The 16,284-nt window shown below is 35.6% G+C and overlaps 1 protein-coding gene across 1 annotated transcript in view; it reads left to right on the top strand.

Moving 5' to 3' along the window:
- LOC148953374 (xylosyltransferase Oxt-like) overlaps positions 1–9,502 on the top strand; it is a 287,249-nt gene extending 277,747 nt beyond the window's left edge. Inside the window, exons 14-16 of the mRNA XM_089088506.1 lie at positions 4,873–5,012; positions 5,466–5,582; positions 8,268–9,502. Of these exons, the coding sequence (XP_088944632.1) occupies positions 4,873–5,012; positions 5,466–5,582; positions 8,268–8,409 (399 nt within the window). The 3' untranslated portion in view covers positions 8,410–9,502. The remainder of the gene's footprint in view (positions 1–4,872; positions 5,013–5,465; positions 5,583–8,267) is intronic.
- The last annotated feature ends 6,782 nt before the right edge of the window (positions 9,503–16,284 follow it).

The raw sequence follows: 16,284 nt of genomic DNA, 5'->3' as shown, positions 1-16,284 counted from the left end.
ATCCAACGTTATATTTTCATCTTCACTTATTCCTAGCCTTAGTGATTTAGACGTCTTAACATTAATTTTCTAACCTATTCTAACACCCTGAAATCGCAAAACCTCTAAAAATTCCTTCATTTGCTCCCACTTTCATATAGGATGCTTAAATCGTCAGCATAATCTAAGTCCTTGAGAGTTTTTCCTCCCTATTTGATTCTGTGGTCTCCCATTGGCTTTCCTCTGCTCCTTAAGAAAAAATCCATCAAAAGTCCGTATAAAGCGGATCATCAAGGTCCGTATAAAGCGGATAGGACACAACCCTGTTTAACTCCTGATTTAATAGGAAACCAGCTTCTAACCTCATTCCCTATTTTAACCACAGCAGTCTTATTCTCGTACATAGCACTAATCACTTTAATGTATTTGTCTGGTATACCATACAAGGATAAAACCTTTACTAAAGCTCTTCTATCAACAAAATCGAACGCTTGCTCAAAATCTATAAAACTGAGGACCAAAGCTGTTTGATAACTCAGGAACTTCTCAATTATTAACCTAAGAGTGAAAATTTGGTCGAGACATCCTCTATCTTTTTTAAAACCGCACTGTTCTTCTCTTAAAACATTGTCTACAGCACCACTCAATCTAAAAAGTATCATATTACTAAGTAATTTTCTACCTACAGAGACCAGACTATTGTATCAATAATTACCACACTCACTCTGATCACCTTTCTTTTACAGTGGTTTAATTAAGGTTTTCTTAAAATTGCTAGGTACTTCCGATTTTTTCAAAAATCATATTCATAATCTTCAGCGACTTATTTCTAACGTCAGAGCCATCACATTTGGTAAACTCATTTACCACACTATCAGCATCTGGAGTCTAATTATATTTTAATCCTTTAAATACTCTTGCCAACCCTTCCTCACAAAACAAGTTTTCCTTCACATACAAGGTATCGCAAGCTTTTTCATTTTCCGATGTATCTTTTTCTGAAACTCTATCTCGGTTTAGCACATTCTTAAAATGTTCTGCCCCTCTCTCTTGAACTCTTTCCTTTATACTAATTGTGGCTCCATTGCTATCTCTAACTAGGACAAGTCCGAGCTGACTACTCCCTCGAAATTTATTAACATACCAGTACAATATTTTACTAGTATGCCGTCTAGCTGTATCTTCCAGATCTTCGGCATTTTATCCATGGCCTCCACTTCACACCTCCTTAGTTAATATCTTAATGTTTTCTCCACTTTCTTTACATTCCTTTCATTTTCATATGATCTATCACTCAGATTATTCTTGTAGAAGCCCCTTCTCCTCTCTATTAAACATACAGCTATTTACTAATGTTCCTAGCAGCGGTCCTAACTTTCTTCCCTAAGACACCAAAAGCAACTTCACAAATTGTTTTCCTAAAATTATTCCGTCCATCTCCCACATTGTCAAACTTTAAACTCTCCAGTTCAGTATTCAACTGTTCCTTGAAAGCTTCTCTCAAATTCTGATCCTGGAGTCTACCAACATCACAACTTTCCAGGAGGTAGTTACCCTTAATTTCAGCTTTAAATTAACCCTAGACACTACTAAATGGGGATATTTACTTTTAACATCAAAACAGAACTCCGATATGCCCTAGTATCTTGTATTGATCCTGTAAGTCTTTGGTTTACAATAACATAATCAATAAGGTTTGCTGTCTTACCATCACGTGAATACCATGTTAACTTATGGGACATTTTGTGACCAAACACTTGTATTGGTTATAACTTGATTGTTATACCTACAAAATTGCAGCAGTCTGTAGCCATTACTGTTTGCTTTTCCTACATCAAATTTACCTAGAATAGGATACCATCTATCCTTATTTCTACCAGCCTGGGCGTTAAAATCTCCTAATAAAAACACCATATTTCTACCTGAGACCCTGTCTATTTGCTCATGTAACTGTAACTTCCTTATTCATTATGTAACTTCCATGTAACGTAAACTTTCATGTAACTCCCTTATTCATCATGAGCCCTACTCCCTGTCTATGCATCCCATCTGCAGAATTAGAGTCAAATAATCTTCAAATGATCCTTTAATTAGAATAGGAGGCTTTTTTAAAAGTTTTATAAACCTTAGCGTGAAGACGGAAGAGCAGGGTATTGAGGAGGGGCAACTCCTTCATATACGGAATAATTTCTGTTCGTTTTGAGTTTTAATGTTTTCCTTGCTCTCATTTGAAAAAAAAAACTTGTTATTTTTTATGCAATTGGTTAAGGACTCGACAATTCTGTTTCAGAGCTAAGATCGGAACAATTCCAAAGGGCTATTTTTCTCTTTATGCAAATTTACTCATGCTAATGACTTTTGATGACTAACGTTATATTTGATAGATTTTACAAGTCTGAGACTGTCACTACATTAACATCATTTTGATTTACAAATTATTTCCAAGATGCCGTTTTTAGAGTTTAGGTTAGATCTGCGTTTGTCACGTTAGCTAGGCTCATTATCACGGAATTCTTAGGGACTAATTTTCAGAAGCAGTGTTTTTAAGACCAAATAAGATTTATTCATAATAAATTAAACATGCAATAAATATAAGACACTGATCCTAAAAATGGGCCTTAGGCCTGTAAGCAGGGGGAGATATCAAAGTCATTCAAAAACTACATCAGAGAGAAAAAAAAAGTACATTTAAAATAAGCTTATTTATTCTTGTATCGAACTTTTAAATGTGATCCAAAACGTATTCGTTTTGTAGCTAGAAAAACAAAACCATTTTACCGTGGAAAAGTAACAAACTCTTGGAGTTCAAAAACTCTTGCTTTGGTCATTAGACATGCTGAGATAAGGAGTGAGCACTGGTAAAAACCCATTGCGCAAATAGTAGTTCCAATTCGTAAAACTATTCTAATTGGCATTTACGAAACAGCAAAATAGACAAAATTTATGGTCTAAAAAATGTGGCTTTTTGCACTGTTCTTAGTTGCTAATATGACATACTAAGAAACATGTGTTAAATGTGGAAACTATAAAAACAGGCGTTGTAGCTTTGTTTTAGTTCATACATTGAATGAAAATATTGCTTCTAGGTTTTTGTTTTCCTCTTCAGTTTTATATTTTTAAGTTTTCTTGTTTATTCCGTTTTTCATGTAATTGTGTATTAGAAAAGAATAGCAACAAAGATTTATTTACTAAAAATGCTACTTTAAATGATTTGTACCAAAGGTGGGCTTTCAACAATGGCTATAAATAAATGTTTTTTTCAGAACCCCATTGTAATATTCGTGGTAAGCAAAATAGAAATATTGAAAGAAATCTCTTATCTTCAAACTTACTAAAAACAGAAATTTTTCTTCCGCATACTTTTAAATGAGAAAGAAGCTGCCATCCCCTCATAGCTTATTGCCAGTGCTTATTCTAAGTATATCCTATTATTCGAAGGGTAGTTGGGTGGTAGGATCACCCCCTCCTCCCCCTGCCCTCCAGATCGAGCTGGATTACTTTTCGGGAAATTTCATCTATAAAATGTACTTTTGAGGCTGAAGCCCCCATGCCCATAGAGCGAACCCCTGACCATCCACTTAAAAATGTAATATTTTTTTAAGAAGGAAATTCATCTGAAATATTACGATAAAGTCTCAAACAAATCAACTTATTTAAGAGAGGCCTCAACGTTATTGTTGGTACTGATGGACTTCATACAGTCATAACAACGGAACGCTCCAATTCAGGGCTGAGCATCTTTAGAAAATGGGAGATTTGTACAGGCATCTTCCGTAGTTTTGGTCTGGTTGCCTATCGAGAAATTTTCTTTAGCTTGTATTTTGGCTCCGTTTGGACCAAATTTATCCTCGCGTGGCACAGAATAACTTAAATTGGCACCTTTCCACGGCATAACCTTGCCGCAGCATAAAAGCTAGAATAAATACTTTCCCATGAACCCTCTCTCAACATTTCTCAACCAGTAGCTCGATAAGATCAACCATGAAAAAAAATAGGTAAATAATATACCTGTTTACCTGATCGGAGTTCTTAAGGAATTTGAGAAAGTATTTTGCAGGTTGAGGATTGGGACCTCGGGTATTAGATTTTTATATCTAATGGTACAGTTTTCCTCAAAATTTTAACACTTTTGGGGAGGGGGTCGTTTTGAAAAATCGGACTTATTTTCTTATGTTCTTGACTTTTGAAGTGTTAGTTTTAAAGTTAGTGAATTTTACATATTTGGAATTAGCATAAAAAGTGGGTTCATTGATGTATGTTTTGTTATCAAAATTATCTTTTTGGATTTTTGGTAATACTTGCATAGGTTTCTCTTTGCTTACTATGCATTACCAGCAGCAAGTTACCAGGAACTGTTTGGTCTTTTTCCACTTATTTTCTTGTACATTTAAATCTATCTGAAATTCCTAAAAAAAACTCACCAGCTATGTAAAAAAAATTATATTGGTGTACCGTGAAACTGGTACAACTTGCAAAATTAGGTGTAAAACATTTGAGTATTATGTCCGAAGGTAGTTTTTATAGGATTCCTGTAAAATGTCTTTATCCATGTCTTTCAACTGTTCTCAACTGTCTTTGGTAACAACTGAGTAGTTGAGCTGCATAATCAAAGGCAGATTTAGGGGGCGGGAGAGGCCTCTATTACACTTCTGGGAAATTTTGTTTTGTACAGTTTTACTTATATACCAGTCGAACGATTACAATGAGATAACGGCCATCCCACTTGTTTTTACATTGATTACTTCAATAAGGATCAATGAAATAAAAAAAGGAAACCAAAGAAAAGGATCATCAGCACTCTAGCCAACTAAACAATAATCATAAAGTTTCCCCATCCTGATTCGACATCTGGATGACTCGACCGTTTATTTGAATTTATGTCTTTTTTTTCAGATGACATTTTTGATATTTCACATGGAAAAAGATTTGCAGCCTGGTGTTTGGAGTCTGCTCATTGAAACCTTTGGCAACTTGGTTGGATACGTAGACTTCCCAGTTTTTCCAGAAACTCTAGATACCAAATTGAACAGTCCGTAAGTACATACTTATATATATTTATAGTACTATATAAATGGGAGCGGGAACTTTAGTTAAAGAACTTTAAAGAACAGGAACATTAAAGAACTTAGTTAAGTTTTGTTGCACAATGATCATAGATTCTATCTGTAATTGAGAAGTATACGTAACATTTTTTCCCATTTTTAACATTTTCCCGTATCATAATATTTTCAAAATTATAAATGTGTCCGCAGGGCAGACCAGCAAACATTTCTCTTCGTAGGTGGGCCGTAGTGAAGACTTGAAATATATTTCTTACTAACAATGTGTTTTTTTCTTAATGCTGCATCTTTTCACACTTTTTCAAATGTTTGGTTTTGCAGCTTCTGTCTTCCTTGATTTTCCCGCTGGTCGTTCTTCGCTTTATTACTTCACTTTAGTTCTTCATTTTTCACCGATTGGTTTCTTTGAGCATGCTTTTTTTTCAGAGAGAGCCTTTTGAGAGGCCCCGCTGCGGTTGGCGTAGAAATCAACGAATTTCTCTCCAATCGGAATTGGCCTGAAATATACTCTGCTGAAGAAATGGCGTTTTTTCTTTTGAAAAGGTAAGTTGTTTTTCCTCTTTCTGTTGATTATTTATATCACCCTTTAACCTAAGGTAACGCCGATTCTTTTCTTAAGGAAACAAAACAAAATAAACTCTCTTGTGATGTGAAATGACTTTTCTTTGTGAAGTGGCAAATCTTTTTGGGCCATTGGCCCATATTTAAAGATGTCTATGCATCAGACAAGACGTAGACGTAGCCTTTGTGGGGATTTGTAGATTTTTGTTTAATTGTTTTACTGTTATATGGAAAATAAATCTATCTATCTGTCTATCTATCTATCTTCTTGCATCTTTTATCATTTTGTCAAGAATAATTTGTCAGTCGCTTAATTAACTATGTAAAAATAGAGCTTTAGCTACAAAAGTTAGCATTAAAAAGTTTATAGTTACAACAAAAAATTAGTTTTCATTCAATATCAAACAGTTTGTGGTAACGAACTGTAAGTAAGGAGCGACCCGGCTCAATAGTAACCGAAACTCTAAAACCGGATATGAATTTTGATACCAACAGATATATCAAAAGAATAGGCTTTTTTATGCTGAAATCAAATATATATATAAATTTCATTAAGTTTAGTTATACCCATCAAAGGTTACGAGCCTGAGAAAATTTTTCTGATTTTCGAAAAAAGGGGAAACAGCCCCTAAAAGTCAAGTGATCTTAATGAAAATCACACTATAAGATTCAGCGTATCGGGGAATCCCACTGTATAGTTTTCAAGCTCCTATCTGCAAAAATGTGGAATTTTGTACTTTTTGCCAGAAGAAAGATCACGGATGCGTGTTTATTTGTTTTGTTTTTTCGCCCCAGGGGTGATCGTATCAACCCAGTGGTCCTAAAGTATCGGGATACGGCTCATTCGAACGGAAATTAAAAGTTGTAGTGCCCTTTTCAAGTGACCAAACAAATTTAGGGCATTCGGCCCCCTCCCCCGCCCCTTTTTTCTCAAAATCGTCCAAAATTTTTTTTGAGATAGCCATTTTGTTCATCATAGTTGAAAGGCCCAATAACTATGCCTTTGGGTATAACAAGACCCCCCCCACACCACAGCCCATGGGAAAAGGTCTTGAAGTTATAAAATTTGCCCATTTTTTGCACATTGTATTTGTTATTGGGATGTAGGCATACATTTACGGGGGAGAGGGGACAAGTTTTCTGCTGTTTTTTTTTCCACGGGGGATTTTCCATGGGAAGGGAAGTTTCCAGGGAGTGAACTTGTCAGGCGAAATTATGCACTGAGGGAATTTGCCAGAGGTCTTATACAAAATTCTTTTTACATGTCTTACTTTTTCTTTTCCGTCTCAATGTTACGCGTAGAGTGGTTAAGAGTAACTCTCCGGGGTAAATTTTCACTGGGATTGAATTGTCTAGAGGATATTTCCGTGGGGAGGGGGTTTCTCCGTGAAGGTGGGGCTAGATATCCCGGTATTATTTAAAAAACGATCAGAAATGAAATTGAAAAAACAAGTTTTTTCAATGAAAGTAAGGAGCAACATTAAAACTTAAAAAGAACAGAAATTATTACGTATATAAAAGGGGTTGTTGGAATTTTGACCCTATTCTTTGATAATGAATCCTGAAACACAAGGGCCGTTTAATTATAACAGTAAGACGCTTTTTTGAAAATTCTAAAAACCTTAACGTAAAGAGCGAGGTGTTGAGGAGGGGTCAACCCCCTTTATATACATAATAATTTCTGTTCGTTTTAAGTTTTAATGTTGCTCTTTAAATTCAGCTGAAAAAACTTATTTTTTTTATTTCATATCAATACCAAACCAAGACTACTAAGTTGTTCCGCAGGCTTTTTTTTTTACACACACACACAGCATGAGGATTACATTTTTCTCATATTTTTAACAAACCTGAAGGATGGCGTGGAGGAGCATAGCTATGTTTTGAAATAGTTAATGCAAGTTATTTTTCCATTTAGTGATTCATGCACAGTTACCGAAAGCTCTATAGTTACATAATAAAGGAAAAAAAGATCAAAAATGAGTTTTTTTTTAAGGCCAAACGAAAATACTGAAAAATAAAGTGAATATTTCGGGAGGGCAACCGCCTCTCTTCTTCAGCGCGAACAAAGAAAAAATTCAAGAAAAGTGCTCCAAAAAATATAAAAAGACAGAGAAAAACAAAACAACGCGCAGAGTCAACTTAAAAAAAAGAAAAAAAAACAATAAAATCCAATTAAACCCCGAAATTAAAACATAAATAAACTTCAATAATCCCAAAATTAGAAAAATTAAAACCAAATAACTAGCAACCAAAGGTGAGTCATTCACCAATACCCACGATTAGAAAAAAATCCAAAAACTTTTGAACTGCTCTCGACAAATATTAGTAACTGAGATCAATAAATGTCATTGACAAAAATATGATTAAACTAATTTAATAAAAGAAATCCGAAAAAGTACGATATTTCTGAGGGTCTTGTTTTTGAACACCCCCTCCACTGCAAATTATGTCAATCGTCAATCTTAGTCTATTTTAGTTTGCATTTCCCCGTATCCTCCCTGTCTGTACCTATACTTTTGGATTGAAAATGGAGAAATTGTTAACAAAAGTCGCTAAGAATCCTACCATAAGAAAAAGCACTAGAGAGAAGCAACCCCACTAAACCTAGAATAAAAAGATTACAACCCTATGTTTAAATACCTCTAATTTGCTCAAGTTTAATTTCAGGTTTTATAGAGTTAATTCACATTGTGTCCTTGAAGACGGAATGGTCGAGAATTTTACATCTGCTATTGACAACTGCAAGTCAACCAAATGGAGTTCCCTGTCTCCAGATCCGAAATCTGAGTTTATTCGACTTAATGGATAGTTAATATATATCCCTTAATAATCAGAAACTCTAGGGGATAGTATCGCCATCTTTATTTTACCAGGAGGGGCAATGGAGTATTGACATCCATGAGGTCACATTAAGCCTAGTATTATGCCCTTTGTTCTTTAGGATTAATACTATTTATTTTAACTTTATGTTAGAAGAAGAATTCCAAGAGATAGGGTATGTTTCATAGCGGATAATCGATTTTTTTTTTTCACTTGAATTAAGATATGTTCTGCTTAGAGTCAATTTTCGCTTTAGGAGCCAGATTTTAACTTGCCCGATGAAAAAAAAAATTACACCTGGGTAAAAGTTTTGGTATTTTTTTCTGTAAAATAACTCTGCTTAGGCTTATTGTGCTCTCAGACACAACATTTATTTTTTAATACAATAAATTATTTTTATTTTTTTTTTATTTTTTTTATTCTTTTTTATTATTTTATTTTATCTTTGCTTTATTCTTCATTATTATTTATTTCTTTGTTCTTACTTTGTTGTCAATAATAGAAGAAATGAATTATGTGAAAAAAAAACTGTATTTTAGAAACACTTAATTCTGTTGAGCGCTTCGACACAGTTGAACAAGAAAGTACGTTTTCTGGTCTTCTTCTAGGACAGAAATATGAATTAAAAAAATTGTTAATGTCAGTTATATTAACTCAGTTAATGTTAATTGAATTTAAATTAAGCGCTATGAAACCTGACTTCAGAATAAATATAAAATATGGGGTATGTTACACCTTTTTGTTAATTAGGTTGGGGTAATGCTAAGAAATTTCTTTGAGGTATTGGGGTGGTATAGTGGTAGAAAACATTCCAAATGATGCCAAAAATTTTTTTTTATCTTTTCGTAGCTTATATTAAATTATTTTTCCAAAGCCGTTTAAGTGAGATATGTTTTGTCAGATAAGTGGTACTTTTCGAGTGCTTCGTTATTTCTAGTGCAGTTTTGAGATTTAAACCAGTGAATTACTTGTAAACTGCCAGTTTCAGTTTGATTTCTATGTGACGATTTTCACCTTTGTGATATTGTGATCTGTAAAATACCTTAAGTAAATTGTAGAAATAAACAATTGCAATTTTCAAACGAGTTTGTTTTATAGCTAGTTTCGAGCTTCATTAACCCGTTAAATTGGTGCCTATTTGAAATATTAAAGTACTAAAAATAATAAAATTAATAAATATGAGTAATAAAGATTTCCCAGTTTTCTTATGAATTGAACAATGGCACGGCTAAGCGGCAGCCTTATATATGTTGATTGTCATTGTCGCTTGTCTCATAACCGTAGACAACGTAAACTTCTTCTTCCATGTCATGGCGTCCCCATAGGTTATTTACAAAAAAAAAAGGTAGAGAATACGGCATTGGACTTTATAGTCCCTACCGACGGTGCTGATCTCCGTTTCTTGGCCCTACAGCCAGGAAGTGCAATGGGCAGTTGGGGGCCAACCATCCTGTGCTTTCGTACACCCTTCCTGTTTACCTTCCCCAGATTTCTCCAGGTACCTACTTAAAGCTGGATCGACTCTGGCTGAGCTTAAAGAGTTACTCAACTGACCCCCGTCCCAAACCAAATAATTGGATACACTAAGATTCAAACCCTCATCCTCTTGGACAAAGGATCCTAAATCCAGCGCGCCAATTCACTCGGCTAGGACGGCTCTTATTTACAACCACCTGGGAAAAATACGAATTTTTACTTAAAGTTGTCAATTATTTAGATCATTTTTGTTCCAAGTTCCAAGTTTTTTTTATCCAAGTTTTAAGAAAAAAAATAACCATTTCGTAATGGGCTGCCCCCTCCTGAATACTTCGCTCTTTATGTTGAAGTTCTTTAGCACTTTAAAAAAGCTTCTTATTCTAAAAAATCAGTCATTGTGTTTCATTAGTCCATCGAAAAGAATTGGTACAAAAATAACTTTACCATAGAGAGCGAGTTATTGAGGAGGCCGCAGCTCCCTCATGTACGGAATAATTTGAATTCGTTGTAAGTTTTAATGTTACTCCTTGATTTCAAGCGGAAAAAAAACTTTCTTTTTTATTTAATCATTAAAATATAGTTATCTGATGGTCTTTTGAGACTCAAGAATGGAAAGATAAGCCTCAGCTGATAATTTACGTGGAAAAAATATCATCAGGGTTATTAAAACCGATTATTGCATAGCACTAAAATCAATGCTAATAGACTTTTTTTTATTTTATTGCCACATTTATTTTGATATTTGTGGCAATTTTTTATTCTTCGTTGTTTCATCCGCTCGATAGCTTTGACCGAAATCATAGAAGATTCTTTTTTAGCAAAATACCCTTGACTTTTTAAAAAATATATTATAAATTTTTATTGTTATTCAGTTTTAATCCACTTGAATTCTTCCCAAACGGTGCGCAAAAATTATTTTGGAATTAAACCAGTCCAAAATTTTCAAATATTTATCTAATTGGGGCGGGGACTTAATTTACAATCCAATTTTGCAAAGCCTCTACAGGAGAACGACTTCCACATTGTTTTTGCTTAGCTTATATATAACGGAGGTTTCAAGAAGAACGATGTAATGACACAGCAATAATTCCATATATACGTATTTAAAAGCAGCAAATTGGCAACTTTTCTCAAATAAATTTATTTGAATAATATTTGATAATAAATAATAAATAAATAAATAATATTATAAATTTATTATTGGCAGCCTCTCAAATAAATTTATCGTTGAAAAAAATAAAACAATTGACAGCATTGACAATTAGAATCGGCAATTAAAATTGCTTAGTTTGGCCACTAAACCTTTTGACCACTTGCTCCTGTTTAACCATGAAATATGATAGTACTTCACCTCCCTTTTAAAATATTTCAATAAAATAAATAATTAAGCCTGACCTCATGTCACATCATTTTTATGAAGCTACGGACGGGTTGCACAGAGGCAAATAGGATTGATTTTATCTTTTCTTCATTTAAAGTATAGTGTTAAAGAAAATTGTAGGAGGGTTAAATCTTTATGGCTATTGATATTTTATAAAAATAATAATTGATCCCCAAAACAACAAAAGTGCGGCTGCTAAGTCACCAATTATTTCTTTATAAGCCTATTTGGTTGCTCCATGCACCAGTGTATAGAATTAGTATTGAAGTTTATAACCTCCTTCACTGAAAAATTGGCAGAGAATCAATTTATTAATCAATATATATAATCAACTGAAAAACATATAAATAGTTTTACTTTTATAACTTTAATAAATAAATAATATTAACATTTTGATTACTAAATATCAGTATATGTATATTAAACTGACAATGCACTTCCATTTGTATTTTTTTCAGTAAAGTGCAAATTATGTTCTGGCCTAGGGACGGCATAGGGGTTTTGAGCCCAACTTATGTTACATTTCTGTTCGTTTTGAGTTTGACTCGGTCAATTATTGTAATTTCGGTTCGTTTTGGGTTTCATTTATTTATCGATGCTGATTTGTGGTAGTTTCACGCTTGGTAGATTATTTGATTTTATTTTTGCTCATTTTTGTTAAATGGAGTTCTTTACTTTTCTTTGAAAAACGTATTTCGTGGAAAAAGTTTTTTTAATTAATTTGTGTTCGTTTTATATTGACATATTCTTTTCAGAAAAAAGAAAATAATACTTTAAATCTTTTTGTTTTTTTAAGACTTTATAGTTCGGCCTGCTGGAGAAAAATTTTCAGCAATTTTTAACAACATACACCCTCTTAAAAACCTGGAAACAAATATTAGTGTTTAATTTAGTTTCATACCTCCTCTAGTTGACCTGAAATGAAAAACTTGATACCATTCGCAAAAAAATCTGTTTACTGTCTTTGATAGCTTCGATACACTTACGCTATTTTGATTTAGTTAAATTTTAAGAGCAGAAGCAGCCCCGAAAGTTTAAACATAAAACCCTCAGTCGTTCTTGGGATACTGCTGAGCTGCCTTATTGGGAATTAGCATTAACACAGGGCATTTTGATTCAATATTATGGGAACATTTAGTTTTTAAACATAAATTCAATTGGGAGGGTGGGCGTGGTAGAGGGATTAGTTTCTCTCCAATCACTTTCGACCATTAAAAAGGGCATCAGCCCTTTCTATTTTCAATCGAATGAACCCTTTTCGAAGTTCCAACGACAACTCCTTCGATACAAAGTGCCCTGGTCTAAACAATAACAACAACAAAAAAATAATACATTATACCCACATCAGCTTGTTGCCCCCCCCAATCACTTTCGACTATTAAAAAGGGTACTAGCCCTTCTAATTTCCATTCGAATGAGTCTGTTTTGAAGTTTCTACGACAACGCCTTCAATAAAAACCTTATATGCCCCCCGGGCATAACTTAAAACCCTTGCCCTGAGGGTTGTGGGGGAGTGTCCTCCGCAAAAACACATTTTCTATCTGGAAATTAACTACGCTGAACAAAACGGCTATTTCGAAATTTTGATTGGATGTGTTTGGGGAATGATGGGCGTGGGGGGGGGGGGCTATTTGCCCTCCAATCACTTACGACTATTAAAAAGGGCCCTAGAAAATCTCGATTTCCAATCGAATGAGCCCCTTTCGAAGTCTACGACGAACCCTTCCATATGAAGTGCCCTGCTCTAAAGTAAAAAAAAAAAATAAATATATGGCTCATTGTGCCAACATTGTTCTTATAAGCCCTCAGGGCATAACATAAAACCCTTGCCCCGAGGGTTTTGGGAGAGTGTCCTCCTCAAAAAGATATCTGTTGATTTCTATCAGGAAATCAACTACGCTGAACAAAATGGCTATCTCAAAATTTTGAGTGGATGTGTTTGGGGGAATGATGGGTGCGGGGGGGGGGGGCTAGTTGCCCTCCAATCACTTTCGACTATTAAAAAGGGCACTAGCCACCCAAATTTCCAATCGAATGAGCCCTTTCCGAAGTTTCTACGACAACTCCTTCGATACGAAGTGCCTGTCGAAGAAAGAAAAAAAAACACATATTTTCTAATTGGATGTGTTTGGGGAAATGATGGGCGTGGGGGAGGCTAGCAGCCCTCCAATCACTTTCGACTATGAAAAAGAGCACTAGCCCTTTGAATTTCCGATCGAATGAGCCTTTTTTGAAGTTTATACGACAACGCCTTCTATAAAAACCTTATATACCCCCAGGGCATAACTTAAAACCCTTGCCTTGAGGGTAGTGGGGGAGTTCCCTCCTCAAAAACATATTTTCTATATGAAAATTAACTACGCTGAACAAAATTGCTATCGCAAAATTTTGATTGAAAGTGTTTGGGGGAATAATGGGAGTTGGGGGGGGGGGGCTAGTGGCCCTCCAATCACTTTCGACTATTAAAAAGGGCAAGAGGACTTTGAAGTTCTAATCGAATGAGCCTTATTTGAAGTTTCTACGACAACGCCTTATATAAAAACCTTATATGCCCCCAGGGCATAACTTAAAACCCTTGCCCTAAGGGTTGTGGGGGAGCGTCCTTCTCATAAACATATTTTCTATCTGGAAATCAACTACGCTAAACAAAATGGCTATCTCGAAATTTTGATTGGATGTGTTTGGGGGAATGATGGGCGTGGGGGGGGGGGCTAGTTGCCCTCCAATCACTTTCGACTATTAAAAAGGACCCTAGAACTGTCGATTTACAATCGAATGAGCCCCTTTTGAAGTCTCTACGACGACCCCTTCCATATGAAGTGCCCTGCTCAAAAGTAAAAAAATAACATATGGTATATTGTGCCAACATTTTTCTTATATGCCCTCAGGGCATAACTTAAAACCCTTGCCCCGAGGGTTGTAGGGGAGTGTCCTCCTCAAAAAGATATTATCCATTTGGAAATCAACTACGCTGAACAAAATGGCTATCTGAAAATTTTGATTGGATGTGTTTGGGGGAATGATAGGCGTGGGGGGGGGGCTAGTTGCCCTCCAATTACTTTCGACTATTAAAAAGGGTACTAGCCCTTCGAATTTCCAATCAAATGAGCCTGTTTTGAAGTTTCTACGACAACGCCTTCTATAAAAACCTTATATGCCCCCAGGGCATAACTTAAAACCCTTGCCCTGAGGGTTGTGGGGGAGTCTCCTCCTCAAAAACACATTTTCTATGTGGAAATCAACTACGCTGAACAAAATGCCTATCTCAAAATTTTGATTGGATGTGTTTGGGGGACTGATGGGCGTGGGAGGGGGGTCTAGTTGCCCTCACTTTTGACTATTAAAAAGAGCCCTAGAACTCTCGATTTCCAATTGAATGAGCCCCTTTTGAAGTCTCTTCGACGACCCCTTCCATATGAAGTGCCCTGCTCTAAAGTAAAGAAATTATATATGGTACATTGTGCCAACATTGTTCTTATATGCCCTCAGGGCATAACTTAAAACCCTTGCCCCGAGGGTTGTGGGGGGGGTTTCCTCCTCAAAAAGATATTTTTTATCTGGAAATCAACTACGATGAACAAAATGGCTATCTCAAAATTTTGATTGGATGTGTTTGGGAATATGATGGGCGTGGGGGGGGGAGGGCTAGTTGCCCTCCAATCACTTCCGACTATTAAAAGGGGTACTAGCCCTTTGAATTTTCAATCAAATGAGCCTGTTTTGAAGTTTTTGCGACAACGCCTTCTATAAAAACCTTATATGCCCCCAGCGCATAACTTAAAACCCTTGCCCGAGGGTTGTCGGGGAGTGTCCTCTTCAAAAACATATTTTCTATCTGAAAATCAACTATGCTGAACAAAATGGCTATCGCAAAATTTTGATTGCAGGTATTGGGGGTAATGACGGGCGTGGGGGGGGGGGCGAGTGGCCGTCCAATCACTTTCGACTATTAAAAAGGGCCCCGGAACTCTCGATTTCCAATCGAATGAGCCCCTTTTGAGGTCTCTACGACAACCTCTTCCATATGGAGTGCCCTGCTCTAAAGTAAAAAATAATATATGGTACATTGTGCCAACATTGTTCTTATGTGTCCTCAGGGCATAACTTAAAACCCTTGCCCCGAGGGTTTTGGGGGAGTTTTCTCCTCAAAAAGATATTTTCTATCAGGAAATCAACTATGCCAAACAAAATGGCTATCTCAAAATTTTCCTTGGATGTGTTTGGGGGAATGATGGACCGGGGGGGCTAGTTGCCCTCCAATCACTTTCGACTATTAAAAAGGGCACTAGCCACCCCAATTTCCAATCGAATGAGCCCTTTTCGAAGTTTCTACGACAACTCCTTCGATACGAAGTCCCTGTCGAAGAAAGAAGAAAAAAAAAACACATTGTGGCCACATCGTTCTTTACTTAGGCAGCGCTCGCGCGCTGCCTATGATTATAATTGATCCCCAAAACAACAAAAGTGCGGCTGCTTTTTTTTTATAGGCCTATTTTTTATTATTTTTTATAGGCCTTTTTGATTAACTCCACGCCACAGTGTATAGAATTAGTATTGAAGTTTAAAACCTCCTCCACTGAAAAATTGGTAGAGAATCAATTTATGGGTTTAATGATGCGAACGCACTTAGGACATCTTGTTTACGTGTAAACATGGGTATTTTCCTCTCATTAACATATTTTTTTCTCTCAGAGAGCCCCTCAAGGGAAAACAGCTAGTGACTTTGGGTGTGTGTCACTTTCTGTTTACCAAATTTCGGTGCTTCTAAAACGTCATTTGTGCTTCAAATCCCTCTTTACCTAAGAAATTAAAATCAAAGATCTGGCAAAAAGTATCTTTGTTTTTATGCGATAATTGTACTATGTTATAAGCCAACAAAATACATTCTTTGTCACTACTTTCTAGAAATTTTAAGGGAATCGATCAATTTCCCAATTACTTATTTTCTGGATATGCAATTACGGGATTACTGACTGTCCAACTGTCACGTAAAAATAACTTCAAAAC

This window comes from Artemia sp. Qi Xiang Cuo, chromosome 4 (genome assembly GCF_049724085.1).
Source record: "Artemia sp. Qi Xiang Cuo chromosome 4, ASM4972408v1, whole genome shotgun sequence".
Taxonomy (NCBI): Eukaryota; Metazoa; Arthropoda; class Branchiopoda; order Anostraca; family Artemiidae; genus Artemia; species Artemia sp. Qi Xiang Cuo.
This window is presented reverse-complemented; position numbering and strand designations above follow the sequence as displayed.